Below are 19261 nucleotides of genomic sequence, written 5' to 3' on the forward strand. Positions count from 1 at the left end.
GGACCACTCAGCTCTAGCGGGATCCTGAATATGCAAACTAGAGGAAGATATTTAAAGGCGCCGGCGCCACACACAGATCCCTGCTCAGCGCCGCCCTTCCTGTGCGAGTCTGTAGCCCCAGGCCTGGCCCCTTCCGCCCGTGTTCACCATTCTGTGCGGAAGCACTGTCAGCATGTCAGACAAACTGCCCTACAAAGTCGGTGAGTTTCCAGGAGTGCAGCCGGCCGGATCGACTCCGCGCCCGCTGGGGGCCTGCTGGGGAGGCGGCCGCGGGGCCGACGCGGGGCTCCCAGGACCCCTTGAATCGCTGGCTCGGCGCGATCGTGGCCGCGCGAGGCCACCTGGGGGCTGGAGTTCTCACGTCCCAGCGAGGCGGTAGTCAGAGGCGGCCACGGACTACAAGTCCCGGCGTGCCGCGCGAGGCTCGGTGCAGCAGCGCGGGCTGCGGAGCCGCCAACTGGCGGCGTGTTGCGCTCGGAAGAGCCTGGGACTGGCGGGGACCGCGCACCTGGCCACGGCCTGGGACCTTTGGCACCTGCTGGGACCTACTCCAGGAGGCCACGATCCTGCCAGCTGGGTGGACCCGGACACGTGCCCACCCCTCTCTGGGCCTCCTGTAGGGAAGGCGAGGGCAGTGGAGTCCCTCAGGCGTGGGAGGAGAGGCCTGGAGAGCGAACCTGAGGTCGGCACTAGTCCCCTCACAGGAGACTTTGGGTTCGTTACTCAACCTTTAGGGTCACTCTCCTGGCCGACAGTGACAGCCGTGCAGAGAATCTCTAAGAAAACTTGGAGTGCTTAGAAAAATCCTTGCAGTTTATCAGTTAAACTGATAGTTAATGTTCACCGGGCAGTTTACTGTGGGATGGACACCACCTTCTATCTTTATTGTAGATTAATTCATTTTGTTCTCACGACTTTTTTGGAGAAGGGACAATTTCTCATTTTACGATAAGTATACTGAGACACAGGAATAAAGGTACCTTGCTCAGGATCTTACAGCTGTGAGTTGGTCTAGCAGGATATGAATGTAGGCCTTGTTTGCCTCTAAGCACACCTTTTCACCCCTGTATATAAGTGAACACACCTGGAACAAACCTAATGAACTCTCAGCACAAACTTGTTCAGGCTGCTAGCAGTTTTTAAAGTAAATTCAAGACACCATTAGACCTGGAGAAAGGCAGCAGTATTTATGGAGCACTTGCAGTGTATCTGCTGATTTGTGTGTTTACAAGATAACCTTTGGAGGTGGACTTTATCCCATTATACAGAGAAAGAAACTGAGGCACTAGTAGGATGGACTTGCAAAGATTCTGTAGAAATAGTAGCTTATCAAGTGGCCAGAATAGACCGTTGTTCCCATGAAACTGAAGTACAGAAAGGTTAAGTCAAGGGCACATCAGTGCCTGAGCTAGAATGTGGGCTCCTTATACTGTGGAGAGATCAGCCGGTCAGGGTTGAGGGCATTGGGTTATGTGGGAGGAGGTAAGGCTGCATTTGGAAGTAGGGGAGTTGGGTGGATAGAATTGGAGGAAGGAAGCCGCCATCAGGAAAGGCATTTTATGCCAGACCTTGCCCGTATCACATCTTTTTTTTTTTTTCCTTTTTTAAGTTTATTTACTTTGAGAGAGAGAACATGAGCAGGGGGGTGCAGAAAGGGGGAGAAAGAATCCTAAGCAGGCTCCACACTGCCAGCACAGAGCCCCATGCAGGGCTTGAACTCATGAACCGTGATACCATGACCCAAGCTGAAATCAAGAGTCAGATGCTTAACCTACTGATCTACCCAGGTGCTCCCCACATCACATCTTTAATCCTCAGGGCTCATAGCAAGGTTAGAGATTATTATTTCCATTTTACAGATGAAGAAACAGGCTCAGAAGGGGTATTGGCTCTTCCTCTTGGTTTGCTCTAGATAGGTGCTCCTGCAACTTCTATAATTCCTTAGCAACCTGGGCACCAAAAAAACCCAGAACTTGGAACACTAGACCCTCCTCCGTGCCCTTGGAGTTGAAGGATCTATGGAAAACTCAGGGGCTAGCATGCCTGTCATGAGGGCAAGTGAAGGAGTTATTTTTAGCTGGAGGAACCTGTGGTGGCTGAGGGGATGGAGCTTAGCAGGATAGGACAAAGCCTATTGTCTGCTATTGCTGGGCCCCTCCCATGATCCTTGATCCTTGAGAAGGGCCTCTGTCTGTAGCTCTGACACCTCTGCCTGGCCACCATCCCCACCTCTGCCATTGACTGGCTGTGGAACCTGGGGTAAACCCCTCTCTGGGCTCTTTCTTCATAGGTAAATGCAAATGCTGGGTTCCCATTTGTTTTGTTTCTTGCCACGCCCTGTCTTGTGCCAGCCCCTTTCATGGACCCCCCTCTCATTCCTTTTTAACAACCAGGAATGGTTAGTAGATGTTTGCTTTTCTCTGTGCCAGGCCCCGCTGAGCACTGGAGATACAAAGGTGACTAGAGGATAAGTATAGGACAGACATGGATCTGGATAATGTCATGGTATTTTCTCTGTTTTGTGAGATCTTCACATTTATCTGTCTGCATGGCCACCTCCCCAGTTCTAGTCTTCCTCCTCCCTCTCTGGTCTCTTGCTCCATAGACACATGCAGCAACCAAAGGGGTCTTTTCAAAAGACAGATCTGGTCATGATACTCCCCTTAAAACTTTGGAGCTTCCCACCTCACTGGGACTAAAATCCTGACTCATCCTCTTACTCCCTCTACCAGTAGAGTCACCCTGGTGCACTCTCTGTTCCCCCAGCAAGAATATATACACCAAGTGCTTTGTTGTTTCTAGGTTTTTGTTGAATATCTACTCTGTGCCAGATACTATGTCAGGTGCTTGGGGAGGAGCCTTCCAGGCTAAGAGAATTGCTTGGATTAAAGCCCTTAAGTGGGAATGAATTTAGCTTCTCTGAAGGAAGGCCGTGTGGTTGAGCAGCTGGTGAGGAGAAAAAGGGTGGAGAGGTGGGGGAGAAGGGTGGGCAGTGAGTAGTTAGGATTTTATTCAAAGGTAAGGGCAAACCAGTGGAGATTTGTTTTTTACTTAAGCAGAAGATTGGAGGTGATATAACAAATTTTAAAACGCTTCTTCCTCTGGCTTCTGTGGAAAGAATAGCATGTGGGAGCAGGGAGACCAGTGAAGAGGCTGCTTCAGTGATCCAACGTGGCAAGATGTGTTGGGATGTTGCAGATGGGTTGGAAGGGGGCGAAAGGGGAAAAGAGGAATCAAGAAATCTTAAGGTTTTGTCTGGGGTGGCTTGTTGAATGGTGGTTTCATTTCCTAAAATGGGAAGGTTGGGGGAGTAAAAGTTTGGGAAGGAGGACCGGGAGTCCCAGGGGCTCAAACCCAACACATAATACATATAGCTGGTCATCCAAGTAGAGATGGCGAGTAGATAAGTTGGATTATAGGAGTCCTAAATTCAGGAGAGAAGTTTGGGCTGGAAGTTTGGGTAGGAGCCATTGCTGTAGGGAAGGTATTTAAAGCCTGTAATGTAATGAGCTCTTCTGGAAAGAGGGAGATGATGGAGCCCTGAGGGCTTGGAAACATTACAGTGAGTTATAGGAAAAGGAGCCTGGAAGGCAGGAAGAAAACCACAGAAGGATAGGCATAGAAGCCAAGAAAAGACAGGATTTCAGAAGGAGGGCAAAATTCATGGGAGCAGTGCTTCAGGGAGACACGTGAACATAGATAGTTGACCATTAGATGTAGGATTAGGCCAGTTTTGGGCGACCTTGGGAAGAACAGTTCACTGGAGTAGTGAGGTCTGCAAGGAGGTGAGAGTACATGGGATCAAGCCCCACCTAGCAGAGACCACTCTCTTGTACCAAAAGAATGCTTGGTGTGTAGCTACAGATGAGGACCAATGGATTCCATGGAGGAAACATGGCATAGCTCTGAATTCTTCTCAGTGAATTGTGAAGTGAGGTCATTAGTTGATAAGGAGAGGCATTAGAGGTTTGGACAGAATGGAAAAGAAGAGTGAATTTACTATGAAAATGTGTTAGGATTGCGGAGTGTCCCCTGAGACTTATGGTCTTCATATGGTGATTTTCCGCCTGCTGGACTCTCTGGCTTGGGTGCAGTGGAAGGTTGGGTTTAACCAGGGTGGGAGTTTTGCCAAGGAGTTCTCAGAGGAGACAGTGGAATCTGAACCTGTGGAAGAAGTTGAGAATAGGAAGGTGGTGTGGTGAGGGACTGTGGAAATTGGTAGGATTAATGCATTAGAGGTTCTGACCTGACTGACTGTACTCTTATTGGAGTTAGGGCTCCAGAGGGAGAGAGGATTGGAAAGATGGGACATGGCCAGAGTTGTTTGCTTGAAATCAAGGTTTTCAAAGGAGAGTAGCATTAGTAATGGCCTGCCAAGGTGGATGGGTGGGGGTGGGGCCAGAGGGTGATAGAGGAAGGGGGTTGTGTGTTGAGGCACTGTGGGAGTAAGTCCCTCCCATGGGGGAGGAATATTTCATCTCTGAATGCACAGTAGTTATACAGTAGGGGGTAGACTGTTTTAGTTTTATTATTTGTTATTAAATTCTCTACAGTCCTTTCCCTCCACCCACCACCTCTTTGGGCGATTAGCAGGATCCAAATTTCCCTAATAATAAAAATCACTAGGAGTCCCAGCTCTCTTCCTAGACCTATTGAATCTTTTTTCCTCAGGGAGATGTTACAAGTATGCCTGATGACTGTATGGGGAAGTTTGCAACCACTGACCTACAGAATGGGTTGGTGTGGCTGGGAGAGAAAGAGGGTGAGATTATTAGAAGAGTATTGAGATGGTGAGAGAGCATTATAGTATCCTTCTTTCCTGTCTGAGAATTTGGACAAATTTGAAACATTTGGGGTGGCAGATAGAAACCAAAACTTAACCCTCATAACTAATAGCATCAAAGCCAGAGGGTGTAGATTAGTGTTGAAGTCCGATGATCCTGCTAACAAAAGGCCAAATTCAGTAGTTACTCTCCAGGTACAGGCAAGGTGAGCTTAGGTAGGTATGCAAAAATTGCTTCCTGTAGGCTGGCTGGCTGCTGCTTGCTTGCAGAAGAAGGGAGAGCTGAACTGAGCATGCCCTTTGTTCCTCTCAAGTTTACCAATCAGACAAGGCACTCTGCTTCCCTTAGGGCAGAGAGGCCAAGAGTGTTAGTTACACAGGTGAGTTTCCTCCAAGTGGAAATCAGTCTTGGGGAAACAGCATTTTCATATGGTCAAGGAAACGAAGTAAATGTGTTGAGCCCAAGGCGTTGGAGGAAGTCACTGAGAATGATGACTTGGAAGATGGAGCACGAGGAGCTACAGTCTTTAGGAAATGAGGAGGTTGGTAGGTGGCAGCAGAAAGGGTAGTGGGAGGTACGTATAGGTTGATAGCTAATTAAAAAAACCTTTTTTTTGAATCTTTATTTATTTTTGAGAGAGTGCGAGCCGGGGAGGAACAGAGAGAGAGGGAGACACAATCCAAAGCAGGCTACAGGCTCGAGCTGTCAGCGCAGAGTCCGACTTGGGGCTGGAACTCATGAACCGTGAGATCATGACCTGAGCTAAAGTCAGATGCTCAACCAACTGAGCCACCCAGGCACCCCGATAGCTAATTTTTAAGGGACACTTACCTGCATTGTAATTTTCACATACCTGTGTGATTCTTTGATTAAATGTGTTCTCTCACAAGGCTGTGAGCTGCCTAATTTAGTGTTTTGTGTCCACAAGTGGATAAGTGAGAGTGGTGGTGCTTTGTGGTTGGTGGGATGAGGCGGCTCATGGAAATCCCGTCCACCTTGGCCCTGCAGCCGACATCAGCCTGGCCGCCTGGGGACGCAAGGCCCTGGACATCGCGGAGAATGAAATGCCGGGTCTGATACGTATGAGGGAGATGTACTCGGCCTCCAAGCCGCTGAAGGGCGCCCGCATCGCTGGCTGTCTACACATGACTGTGGAGACAGCTGTCCTCATTGAGACCCTCGTAGCTCTGGGTGCTGAGGTGAGTGAGTCCCTTGGCATTTCTGGTGTGGGGGCAGGGGAAGTCCAATGTGATGTCCCTTCCGGTTGGCAGAGGCTCCAAGCTTGTCACAGTGCCACCACCCTTTGTGGTGACTATTGTTATGCATATTTCCTCCCTGACTGGGAAGATAGTTTCTGAGTTCCCTCAATTCACATCTTCCTGATTGAGGAGCTCTGGTAGGAAAAACTCAACACCAAGGGCCTACCAAGTCATCTAAGGACTGGTTCTCATTGGCCCTCCCAGGGTCATGTGCCTGCCATGGACCAAACATGGTGCCGGAAGGATGGTGTGCTCTGATTGTTTCAGCCTGGGTTATAAGTACCAACAGCTGGCAGCTCTTCCAATCTGTCTGGGAGTTTTGGAGTAAGATGGTTTCCCAAGATGGGGCAGGGAAGAGCAGCCAAAACCAACTGAGTACACCAAGGCTCATTCCTTGGACCTCTTATTTCAACATTCACACCCAGTGATGTGATTTTGTGGCCTTAGATACTGTCTGTATGGTGCTGACTCCCAAATATATGTATTAGCCTGGACTTCTCCCTGAAACTCCAGACTTCTATATCCGGCAGCTGATGTGTCAGTCCTCTCCACTTAGAGATCTAGTAGACTTCTGAACCTCAACATGGTCACACATGATTTCCTATTCCCCTCTTCTTCCTTCAGTCTTCCTCATGTAAGTAAATGGAAACACCAGCCTTCTAGAACCTGGGATCATCCCTGACTCCTCTTTCTCTCTCACCCCAACAACTAATCCTGCAGCAAATTCTGTCCTCTCAACCTTCAGAATGTACCCACCATCTCCTCTACTGCTACCATTGCATTTCTTGCTGAATTCTTACAGCAGCTTTTTCACTTGTCTCCTTGCTTCCCGGTGGAGCCATTTACCCTCCACATAGTACCACGTGATGTTTTAAAGCCTAAATCAGGTCTTGTCAATGCTCTGGCTCCCATCTACTCATCAGTTGTCCCTAGCCTATGGTTGAAGAGTCAGCTGGGACTAGATCCTGAGCCTCTCCCTTCTCTGTCCACGGCTTTGCTTTATCCCTGTCCCGTGATCCCAGTGCTTCTGAGCTGTCTGTGACCAGCAGCCCTGTCTTGTTGGCTGTTGTAGGTGCAATGGTCCAGCTGCAACATCTTCTCTACCCAGGACCATGCAGCGGCTGCCATTGCCAAGGCTGGCATTCCTGGTGAGTCTTGTTTGTTGCTAGGGGTTGTGAGAATGCATGAAGGGGCTCTGCTTCTCTCTGGTTCACTGACTCCTACTGTGGCAGGTTTTCCCATGGCAGGGGAGAGAAGTCATGGTCGTAGAATTCTAGTCTAGTGATTTAAGGAAAGAGTTGTTTTGTCCCACTATCATCTAAAATCCTATGGAATGCACTTACTGGCCCATCTCAAATCATGTAACCAGGAAGGGTGGGATCTTATGGTTGGGAACCACATGATGTTACAGAGAGGAAGTTCCTTAAAGGAAGGATGTAGGTCTATTTCCAAAAGAATCAGGGAGGGATACTGGGTAGAAAAAGAGCCTCAGAGGTCCATTGCCTAGGGTCTGATGGTCTAGGAACCTGAGGAAAGACTATCACAAGCTGCTAGAGAAACAGGCACACATCTGCCAGGGCTTGGGGAGGGGAGTGGTTAGCTCTGATGGTGATTAAATAGGACATTCACAATTCCTTCTAACCAGCCATAGGTAGAAGGAAATGGATGGAGGAGGGCCGTTCCAGACCCTGGACTGTCATGTCTTCCCCTGCTCCTCAGCCTTATTTGGGCTCCATGACCCTTCCCTGGGAAGAGCCTTGTTTTCAAGACCATTGTCTGCTTTAGTCTGGGGGAGTGGCATCTGGGCCTCCTTGGCCACTGTTGTTTGCTCACAGGAGATTCTTGAGAGCCCCATACCAGTGTCCCAGTCTGGGTTGGCAGTCAGGAGTCCTGGATTCCGATGCCTGTTCTGGAATGCCCATGCTGCGTGACCTAGGCACATCTTAGCTCCTCTCTGAGCTGTAAATGATGGGTGATAGTAATGCCTGCCTCAGAGTGTTTCTGTGAGGAAAAATTAGATGGTGTATAAGGCAGTCAGAATAATGTCTGGCACAGAGAAAGTGCTCTATGCATAGTAGCTGCTATTTGTCACTTTTTGGCCAGACTTAGCCTGGGACAACCTACCACAGAGACTGCGGGCAGTGCAGAATGACTCTTGGATCTTGGCTCATGGGTCCACTTGAGTGTGGCTCAGTAACGCTGTAGCACCTTTATCCCAGCAGTAGGCATTGTGGGTGGGAGCCCTGGTCACTAGGTTGAGGTCCCAGTTGCTGAGGCCCAGACAGAAAGTGGTAAGGAGGGAAATAATTATTTCCAGATACCTATATCTTGACCTCCATCTCACTTAATCAGTACCATTGGAGGTGAGGAAACTGAGGCTCACAGAGGTGAAGTGATTTGCTCAGTCACTCAGCTGGTGAGTGTAGAACCAAGATTTGCACTCAGATCTATCTGGTTCTAAGTTGTGTTCTTTTCATTGCCTGAGTCCTCAGAAGGACTGGAGGTGGGAATTAGGTAGGTTATATTGGCCCTGCTCAGGTAGTTTCCTGGAGCAGGCACCAGTGGGGAAGGCCAGGCCCTGATGTGCTGTGCCACTCAAACTCCAGTGTACGCTTGGAAGGGTGAAACAGATGAAGAGTACCTGTGGTGCATTGAGCAGACACTGTACTTCAAGGACGGGCCCCTCAACATGATTCTGGATGATGGAGGTGACCTCACGAACCTCATTCACACCAAGTACCCACAGCTCCTGTCAGGTAAGTGCAGCAGGTGGGTGGGCAGGGTGTTGGTGGTTCTTGCCCATGCGAAAGCAGCAGGCCTGGCAGGACTCCTACTGCCTCGAGCAGCAGATTCTGTGGAAGATGGGAGGATGGCAGGCTCCTGCAGACATGCTGGGGCCTGGCCTCCTGATTTCTGATGGTGTGGGGCTAGGTGGTGGTGGGTGGGGCGGGGCGGGGGGTGAGGGGAGGCCTGGCTAAGGTCTGGTTCAAGGGCAAGCATAGGCCAGGGTGGGGAACAACTGGGAAGGAGTCAGTTTTGCTAAAAGCAGTGTGGGGAGGAATGTAGAGGAGGTGGTGAGTGCAAAGGCTCTGAGGCAGGAAAGGATGGACTATTCAGGAAACAGAAAGGAAGTCAGCATGGCAGCTTCCTTCACTGGGTAGAGTTGCAGGATGTGGCTGGAACTTTAATCAGACTCAACAGACCAAGAGAGAAGAGTTGGGCTTGATCCTGAGAGCAAAGAGAAGTGAGTGGATGGTATTTAAAAGATTTCTCTGAAAATATATACGTTAAAAATGACTGCTGGCCCCTGTGTAGAAAATGGGTCGTGGCTGGGAGACCATGCAAGAGATGATGGTGGTGGGGACTAGGGCAGTGGCGGCAGGAATGGAAAGCTTGGGATTGCTGGGAGATGGAATCCTTTGGCCTGATGATGGTGATGGCTCTTCTTGCCTGCTAGCCTGGAGGATTGGGTGACTATGGTATCAGTCATGGAAATGGGAACTCAGAAAGAGGAGCGGCTTTGGGGGGTAAAGATGAGGAATTTGGGTGAGTTGAGATGTGGGTTTTCTGAGGCTCTTGTGGCCTCATCCCAGAGGCACCTCGTTTATCTCTTGGGCAGTCCCTTCCTGGCCTTGGGCTCATTCCCTCCGTTCTTTTTCAGGCATCCGAGGCATTTCTGAAGAGACCACAACAGGGGTCCACAACCTATACAAGATGGTGGCTAACGGGAAGTTGAAGGTGCCTGCCATCAACGTCAATGACTCTGTCACCAAGGTGAGTCAGTGTCGTGTTCAGCTGTTGGTTCTCATTGCAGCTTAGTAGGCCTCTGAAGAAAGGTCCCTGGGAAGGCTGCAGGCTAGGGACTTAGCCTTCATTTGAGGGGGGTAAGGGAGTGATAACTGAGGGTAATAAGTCCATTAAAGAGGGAAAGAACTGTACAGTGAGTTTTAGGGCTGGGCACCAAGAGCTTGAAAGTGAAGCAGGTTCTAAGCAAGTCTCTCCTAGCAATTGATCCTTAGGAAGCCTTCTAGACTGGCATAGGCTAGGGAGAACGTCTCGGGCTAATCAGAGCAAGGGGCATATGAGTGCATTAGCTGGTGGGAAAAAGTGATCAGTCCAAGACCCACTAGGCCAGGATGCTGAGAGTAGGTCTGAGGCCCAGGGGCCTTGCCTGCCCCCATCACCCCTTTGCCCCTCTTCTTTCAGAGCAAGTTTGACAACCTGTATGGCTGCCGGGAGTCTCTTATAGATGGCATCAAGCGGGCCACAGATGTGATGATTGCAGGCAAGGTGGCAGTGGTAGCCGGCTATGGCGATGTGGGCAAAGGTTGTGCCCAGGCCCTGAGGGGTTTTGGGGCCCGCGTCATCATCACGGAGATCGACCCCATCAATGCACTGCAGGCTGCCATGGAGGGTATGACAGGGCGAGGGTTGGCTGTCAGCCACTGGGGCCAGAGGAGGGCCACCCTGGATGACCTGTGGACACTGTCTCTGCACAGGCTATGAGGTGACCACTATGGATGAGGCCTGTCAGGAGGGCAACATATTTGTCACCACCACGGGCTGTACTGACATCATCCTTGGCCGGTAGGTGCCAGGTTGGGGGTCTCGGAGCAAAGGAGGCTTAGGGCTGCTCTTTGTCCCTGACGGTCTTCCATGGGTTGGCACTCCCCAACAGGCACTTTGAGCAGATGAAAGATGATGCCATTGTGTGTAACATCGGACACTTTGATGTAGAGATTGATGTCAAGTGGCTGAACGAAAATGCTGTGGAGAAGGTGAACATCAAGCCCCAGGTGAGAAGCCTTAGCAGGGTGGGCAGATGGGAGACTGTGGGGGACATGACTGTGGGCTAGTCACCAAGAAGGGTAGATGAGGAGGCTGTGGCAACCTGGGCAGTGGGATGGGGGAGGAAGAGAGCCCGGTTTCAGGGCCACTTAAATCAAAATCTTAGGGTGACACCAAGACATCCCCATTTTTTAAAGCACCCAAGATGATTCTGCTGGGCAGCCAATGTTGAGCACCACTCCATTCAATTTTTATTTAGCATGGTGGTTGAGAACATGGGATCTGTCCTCAAAATGTCCAGGCTCAAACTGCAGCAACTTAACCCTTTATTTATTTGTTTTTTTAAAGTTTTTTTATTTTGAGAGAGCATGCACATGCACATGCACACACATGCACTCACGTGAGTGGGGGAGGGGGAGAGAGAATCCCAAGCAGGCTCTGCATTGTCAGCACTGAGCCTAGTGTAGGGGCTTGATCTCATGACCTGTGAGATCATGATCTGAGCTGCAATCAAGAGTCGGATTGATGCTAACCAACTGAGCCACCAAGGTGCCCCACAACTTAATCCTTTAGTTTCTTTTAACTTCTTTAGTTTAACTTCAGTTTCTCTATCTGTGAAATGGGGATAATAATAGTACTTATAGGGTTGTTATTAGAATCAGATGTGATAAGTACACACACACACACAGTTTGTGTATGTTCTTAGCCTGTGGGATTAATGATAATTATTAGCTAACACTTACCAAGTGCTTACTATCTGCCAAGCCATATGTCAAGTACTTTACTTGTTCAGCTCATTAAATTCTCACAGCAGACCCATGAGATCTCTAGCACAGAGTTGCTTAATAAATATTAGCTCTTATTAATTGTGAGTGCCACCCACTTGCTGGAGGTTGTTCTAGGACAGTCCAGGCCCTTCACAGACACTATTGGAGGCAGGAAGGCGTTTCTGAACCACAGAGTAGGATAAGGCAGTGGTGGACATTGGCAACAGTGCCCTACCAACCCTCACTGCTGCTTTGCCCACTTGCAGGTGGATCGCTACTGGCTGAAAAATGGGCGCCGTGTCATCCTGTTAGCTGAGGGCCGGCTGGTCAACCTGGGCTGTGCCATGGGCCACCCCAGCTTTGTGATGAGCAACTCATTCACCAACCAGGTGCTGGCACAGATAGAGTTGTGGACTCACCCTGACAAGTACCCTGTTGGGGTCCACTTCTTGCCCAAGAAGGTGGGTTTGCATCTCTACCCTCTTAGAGGTCCTCACAGTGTCCTCCACAGGGCAGAAATCATTCTCTACATTTAACAGAGGAGGAAACTGAGGCCCAAAGCAGGGTACGACTCCCAGTGAGTTGCTGTTGTCATCTGAAGGCTTGACTGGGTTGGAAGATCCACTTCATGTCCATGTTGGCAGGTCTCAATTCCTCACCACATGGGTCTATCTGCATAGGGTTTCTTAAGTGTCGTGATAAGATGGCAGCTGGTCTTCCGCCTAGAGTGAATGATCCACAGGAAAGCAAAGGAGGAAGCTGCAAGTGGCTTTTAGGACCTTGTCTCCAAGTCCCATGACATCATGCTGCTTTATTCTGTTCATTAGAAGTAAGCCACTCAAAGGGTGAGGAATTGGGCTCTACCTCGTGATGGAAAGGATATTATGAATTTACGGACAAAGAACTTAAGGATATATTTTAAAACAGTCACAACCATTTTAATCTAAAAAGGAAGTCTTGGCTATGTAACGGAGGAGTCTAAGATTCAGACACTGGATACAGGGATTCGTCTTTCTCTTTGCCTTGGCTGTTTTCTTCTTTACATTCACTTCATCTGTCAAATAGACTTGCCTCTGGTGAGCTGAGACTGATATTCTCACTGTTTAAGATTCCCTCCCTTTTTAGGAATTGAACAGTCCTTGTCTCTACCTGTCATAGAATATATGTTCTGTCCATAGATATATTCCAGAGGAGCATTTGGTTAGTTGTTTGTGTTGGTGGAGGGTGAGGAAAGAGATGTAGTTGATGGTCCAACCAGGGATAGTTGGAGGGGAATATGTAGCATGGTTCCTTCTTGAGTAAAGGGAGCCGGGCAGCCAAAAACAACACATCCACTGAACTGGCTGTGAGGATAGAATGAGGTAGTATTTGTAACACATATGACAGATACTCCCACAGAATACTTCTTGTCTCTATTGGTAGCTGGATGCAGGTACGGGGTCGCACAGCATGGCACTGATTCTAGGTCTTCCTGTGTTTTTCTTCAGCTGGATGAAGCAGTAGCTGAAGCCCACCTGGGTAAGCTGAATGTGAAGCTGACCAAGCTGACTGAGAAGCAGGCCAAGTACCTAGGCTTGTCCCGTGATGGCCCTTTCAAGCCTGATCATTACCGCTACTGAGAACCAGGCCTGTAGTTTGCCTTATAGTTGCTCGCTATAAGGTGCTGGCCTTGCTGGGGTTCCACTTCTCTTCATCAAGAGCAAATGGCACCAACTTTGAAATAGGTTTGTTAATGTCCCCCATTGACTTCCTGGCGCTGGTCACTCAGTCTTTAACCTCTGCTGCTGCATCTCTCATACTGCTTCAAGTGTGGCATCATGAATTGAGAAGCCCCTTCTGAAGCCCTGGTCATGATAGAGGTACACAGGAGATAACCATAGGGAGCCATGAGCAGAGGGGTTTTGGAACTGCTCAGTCAGTCCTTACTTAGGTTGGAAGTTGGCAGTGGTAGTCACAAAACCCATGCACTTTTCCATCTAGGCCCTCCCCTGACCTATGGCCTTTATATTCATGTTCTAATTTACTGGTTCACTGGTTCCTCAGCCCATGACTGATGAGAATGAACTATATCAAAGGGCAGGGAGGAACTCTTGGGAGTTTGTCCCTGAGAGCCTGGCTTAGTGCTGGACATTCTATTGTTTAAGAGGTTTCTCAGAACAATGAGGTCAGTACTTTTAGTTCCTATTTTACAGAGGTTAGAATATAGTGTTATAGGAAAACCAAAAAAGGACACGAGATGTGACAGCCAGAAGTTGAAAGAGGCCAGAGAATCATAAAAGTAGGCAGAGATCTGCCACCTCTTTGTAACATGATGGCTCCTATCACAACGCTGGATCAAAAATATTAATTTGGTTTATAATGTTTAATTAATGTTTATAATGTTAAAAGAGAGCAAGAAAGTGGGTAAATTAAAAATTTGGTGCCTAAAAGAATTTTGAGTCTTTATTATATAGGTAATCCACAGCCAACAATATATGGCATGAGTAAGGAGTAATAATAGTTCTGTGCTGATGAAGGCGAGGGGTTGTTCTGCAGTGTAGGGTGATAACGGCTGCAGACAAACTCTTGGGCTTGGAAGAATGAGTAAAGTGAAGAGAGAACTCTGTCTCTTCAGGTATGTCTCTTATAAAAAGCCTGTTTTTATAACCTAAAGACTATCATTTAATAGGTGAATTTAGCCCACTTATATTTATTATAATCTCTATTCATATTTTTTCCTCTACCTTATATTTTTCTGTTCCAATTCATATTTCCTTTTCTCTCCATTTATACTTTGGGTTGATCCAGTTCTCCTCTCCTGTCTCCTGTGTGTGTGGGTGGGGGAGGGACTATTATTTATTGAGTACCTACTGGATGCTGGGTATTTTGTAGTTGATTTTCTTTATTCTCACAACAAGCTTAGTAATAATGTTATCCTAATCTTATAGATAAGAGTGGAGACTCAGAGGTTAAGTGTCTTTCCTAAAATTTGTAAGAGGCCACTTAAAGGAAATTGAGCTCCTTCCTATTTGCCTAAGTGGTCATATATTGAACTCTGTGCTGGTCTTGGAAATCAAAGCAAAATAAGAACCCACCTGGAAAGGGTAACTGGAGACTATTTTCAGGTTCATCCACTGGATGGAGGGCCTGCTGTGGATACTGGGATGTTTGAGACCTGACCCTAGCCTTTTGGGATCTCGAGCTAGAGGGAGAATGCACACACAAGAGAGCTTTGCCATCTCCTGGCACTTCTCTTTCTCTGCCCAGCTTTAGAGTTCAGTCCCTGGCAGCAGTAGGAGAAAGGCAGCAGAGAAGAGGTGATGCTTGAAATGGATTTTGAAAGAACTGATGATTTTTAACTGGAGGAATTGAAGGCGAGGGCATTCTAGGCAGAAGAACAGCTTAAGCAAGAGTGAGTTGCGGGGATGGGGTAGGGAAGAGTAGTCTGGCTATACTATAGTGGGAGATGTGAGGTAAGGGGCTAGAAAGGTGGCCTGGGGGACAGGCAGAATAGGCCTCAAACACTAAGATGAGACCTGGTTTTAATCCTTGAGCTGCACAGACTCCCAAAATGTCCCTATTTGACTGAACATTCCACAAATATGGTTTGTTCATTTTTGTATTTTTGGCCTCTGGCTATGAGGTGGTATTATTTCCCATGTTACTAATGAGGACAGAGGTTCAGAGGGGCCAAGCAGCCTGACCCAAGATGATGTAACAATAAGTTACTTGCATATATGATGCAATTCCACCGTAAATAATTGTACAAATTTTGGTACTTCAACGATTACCAGTAACAAATGATATAGGACCCACTTCTCAACTGATCATGATACCAATGGTCAAAGCAGATCCCATTACCATCCCCACCACTGTCTCCTGCATACCTAATTGTGTGTCAGGCATTGTGCTCTGTAAGTGCTTATTTATTCCTCGTGATAACCTGGGAGGGACTTGAATTCCTGTTTTACAGATCAGGAAACAGGCTCTGAGAAGGGCCACAAGAGTGAGCTGGCTTTTGTACTGGGTAGGATTCTGAGTCCCCAATCCAAGCCTAATCCATACCCACAGGCTCAGGTTTACGAGGGTCACCTAATGGCAAGACTTCCACCAGAAAGTACTGCCTACAGCACCCACCTCAGCAGCTCTGCCATGGTAGTCTTTGGGACAATAACTTCTTAGTGGAAAAGAGGGGTTAGGCCGCTGTTCATCTGAGCCAGGAAGGTTAAACACCATAGGTCATATGGCAGTCGCTCTGCTCCAAGAGGCCCCTGCCTGTGTGTAAGTGCACTCCCATCCCTCAAGTCTGTCTCCTTCTAGACATAGGAAATACTTTTCCAGATGTTCCCTCCTGGGAGATCCCATGCAGTCCCCTACCTCCCGTCCCCTTTGAGTTCTGTTTTCTGTTATTCAGGACTCCCCACCGGCCCTTTCCTCTTTGGAGATGTCCTGTCAGTTCTTAAAAAAAACACTACACTGTGGTATAATGTGTCTTTCAACATTTTCATTTGTTAAGATATAAATGTTTGTATACTTGTATGTAGAAGCATGTGGGAATGGCCTCAGGTAAACTCAATAAAACTAGATTGTATAAAAAAAAAAAACGAAACCTGAAACCATAAAACAACCCTCTCCTTTCACATCTGGTTTCAGCCTTACCTCTGATCTCAGGTCTCCTAATCTGTCACATGTGTGACACTGACCAGGTACCCAAAATGAAAGATGATGTGTCCCCATGCCCCACTCCTGATGTCTGGGCTCTACCATCAAAGCTTCATGGGTTAAAGAAGGAATTGGCTAAGGGTTTTGTAGTATCTCCAGCCTGGCCATGGCTGGAAGTTTTTTTTCCCCAGGAAAGGTAAAAAGGAGGTTAAGGCTCTTGGGGGTGGGGGGGGGTGGGGGCAGGGGGGGCAGGGGTTGTGGAGCAGTGGGATGGTCTTTGAAAGGAGGAGACATGGGTCTGCTGTTAACCCCTATGTTACTTGAGGCAGGGATAGACCTATCTGCCTCATGTGGCTGTTTTGAGGACAAATGATGTAACATGTATGGAAAGTTTCATGTCAAGTTTTAAAGTGCTGTGTGAAGTACAGTGGGTGTGAGGGAGCTGTTTTTGAGGGCAGAGAATTTAGAATACTTGGAAAATTAGACAGTGCTTTAAAAATAATAGGATCTTAGAACTAGGAAGGGCCAGGGGCGCCTGGATGGCTCAGTTGGTTAAGCGTCCGACTTCAGCTCAGGTTATGATCTCATGGTATGTGAGTTCGAGCCCGCGTTGGGCTCTGTGCTGACAGCTCAGAGCCTGGAGCCTGCTTCACATTCTGTATCTCCCTCTCTATCTGCCCCTCCCCGACTCATGCTCTGTCTGTCTCTCTGAAAAATAAATAAAAATTAAAAAAATATTTATTAAAAAAAAAAAAACTAGGAAGGGCCTTAGAGCATCTATAGAGTCAAATCCACCATTTATATATGGACACGTGGAGGCCCAGAGAATGTAAGTGACACACAATGTCATCCTGTAGATTCAGGTGTCCAGCTTGCCTCCAGGTCAGCTCTTTCCTGGATACCAGGCCCCTCTGCCCACATCCATGTGATGGGAGGGCCCTGCTAGGCTAGAGTTGCTGGCATCCTTATCAAGTCCTGGTGGGGACAAGTAATGAGCTTGGAAAGGTCATGGGGGCCTATTGATACCAGTGAGAACTACAAGAGGCAGCAGGCAGGGTTCACCTCTGCTTTGGGCAGGCCTGAAATTTCAGGAAACCTCAGGAATCCAGATTCTCATCCCAGAGACCCACTCAGGACTACCCCAAGGGATAAGGCTAGGAAACCTGCTTGCAGTGATGGAGGCAGCCAGGGGTCAGCTTCAACCAGTTCCTCATCTATCAGCTCTCCAGATTGGTTCAAGGACAGGTGCATGGCTCAAATAGGTCCAGACTCAACGGCAGGGCTCTTTTTAGGACTTTTACTAGAAATGTGGTGTGGTGCAATGTAGAGCATTGTCCAACAGTGACCCCCGGAGCTTACCATGGGCTACCTGGACCCAGTGAAAGCTGTGCTTGGACCCAGATTCCCCCAGGACAACTGGCTTCCTCTTCTAGGCTGGGGGAGTTACAATCTCACAAGAGTCCCAAAGGTCCCCAAATGCTAGGCAGTGGGCTTTTTCTGACAACTCCCATATAGTTGGTACCCAAATCTACCCAGCATAGCACTCTAATGGTCTGCCTGTACTCACACTTGTTCTTATACTTGCCCTATTACAAGGAAAAGAAACAGGTGGGTGGGAACATACACCTACAGTGTGTCCAACAGAATCCCCTGCCTCAGCATGTCTCTCCGTGGGGACCTGTGCCTGCTCTTCTACTAACTGTCGACATGTGTAACCCCACTAATGCCTGTTCCTTAACCCAGTAGTTAGAAAACTTACTGTGCATCAGAACCACCTAGGGAGTTTGTTAAAACACAGATTGCTGGGCCCACCCCCAGAACTTCTGATTCAGTAGGTCTGGGATTGGGCCTTATAATCTGCATTTCTAGCAAGTTCCCAGGTGATGCCTACACTGTATAGCAGTCATACAATTTGCCTCTGTGCCTGTTGCACAGCAGATGGCAGCTGCAGAACTCCCTGAAAATGGAGAAAAGGAGCACTCTTCATTGGGGCTACCAGGATTGGCAGGAATGTGAACCCAGACCTGCTTCTTTGCCCTCATGAGGGGAAGCCTGCCTGAGGGCGACACCACACAGAATCGAAAGACAGAGTGACACATTCCAGAGGACCAGCATCTAGGCTTTATACTAACTAGAAATACCCTCTGGACTTTTTAGTGATGTGAACAACAACAAAGTTCCTTTTTTCTTTTAGCCTGTTGGAACTAGGTTGCTGTCCCTGGATATTTCAAGAGTCCTCCTGAGGTAGAGAAGACATGGTATCAGGTTGCAGGAAAATTTAAAAATGGGGAAAGACCTTGGGGCTGAGTCTGCTGTAAAGTGTTGGCTCTAGGTAGATAGAACCTTCTATGCCTGGCTTTCAGTGGCCTAGTGATTAAGGTGGGCTGGAGGTGAATCAGCAGGGAGGTGTAAAGTCTAGGCACAATACTTAGCCTTTCTGAGCTCCAGTACCCTTATTTACAATACCTACCTCAAGAAGTGAATTTGGGAAGCTGGGTATCATCCAGGCACGAAGTAGCTGCTCAATCAATAGTCACTGTTAGTGTGATACTATGATAATTGCAGATCACAGGGCCTCAGTCTGTGAGTAGCAGGTTCGGGTCTGTGGCAAAAGTCAGGAAACAACCTTAGAGGCATCCTGGGGAAAGGAGGCATGTCTCAGACCCTCCAGAGATGTTCACAAGTGCAGGGGTTCCATGATTCTGGCTTGGGTGAAACTACTGAAGATTACTTGGGGTATTGGGCCTTCAGGGGCAGGGTGGGGTGGGGTGATGCTCTGTCACATGGAGATCAACTAATTACCAAATCATTTAAGACTGGTAAACGGGCTGCTTTGGGATTCCAAAGGGGCAGCTCTTGGCTCATCAGTGAATTGACTGTTCCTTTCCTCTCATCAGGCTCCCCCCACCCTTTATTTCCCAGTTTCCCAGATGCAACAGTCTGCCCCCTCACCCTAGGTCCCATGTCTACTTTTCCTTTGCAACCTCTGACATGCATACATATGCAGAATTCCAGATGTTGA

At 48.2% G+C, this 19261-nt stretch overlaps 1 protein-coding gene across 2 annotated transcripts; it reads left to right on the forward strand.

Annotated features, from left to right (window-relative positions):
- The first annotated feature begins 40 nt into the window (after positions 1–40).
- AHCY (adenosylhomocysteinase) lies at positions 41–14030 on the forward strand. 2 transcript variants are annotated; one of them, XM_027069900.2, is made up of 10 exons: positions 41–200; positions 5793–5983; positions 7116–7191; positions 8650–8799; positions 9705–9817; positions 10250–10457; positions 10543–10630; positions 10722–10839; positions 11865–12059; positions 13086–14030. In XM_027069900.2, the coding sequence occupies exons 1-10, from the start codon at positions 173–175 to the stop codon at positions 13215–13217; spliced, it is 1299 nt and encodes a 432-aa protein (XP_026925701.1). In that variant the 5' UTR covers positions 41–172; the 3' UTR covers positions 13218–14030. The 2 variants fall into 2 exon arrangements, with proteins under 2 accessions (XP_026925701.1, XP_026925702.1); XM_027069901.2 differs by lacking the exon at positions 41–200 and adding an exon at positions 507–682.
- The last annotated feature ends 5231 nt before the right edge of the window (positions 14031–19261 follow it).

The sequence above is a fragment of the Acinonyx jubatus genome, chromosome A3, assembly GCF_027475565.1.
Source record: "Acinonyx jubatus isolate Ajub_Pintada_27869175 chromosome A3, VMU_Ajub_asm_v1.0, whole genome shotgun sequence".
Lineage (NCBI taxonomy): Eukaryota > Metazoa > Chordata > Mammalia > Carnivora > Felidae > Acinonyx > Acinonyx jubatus.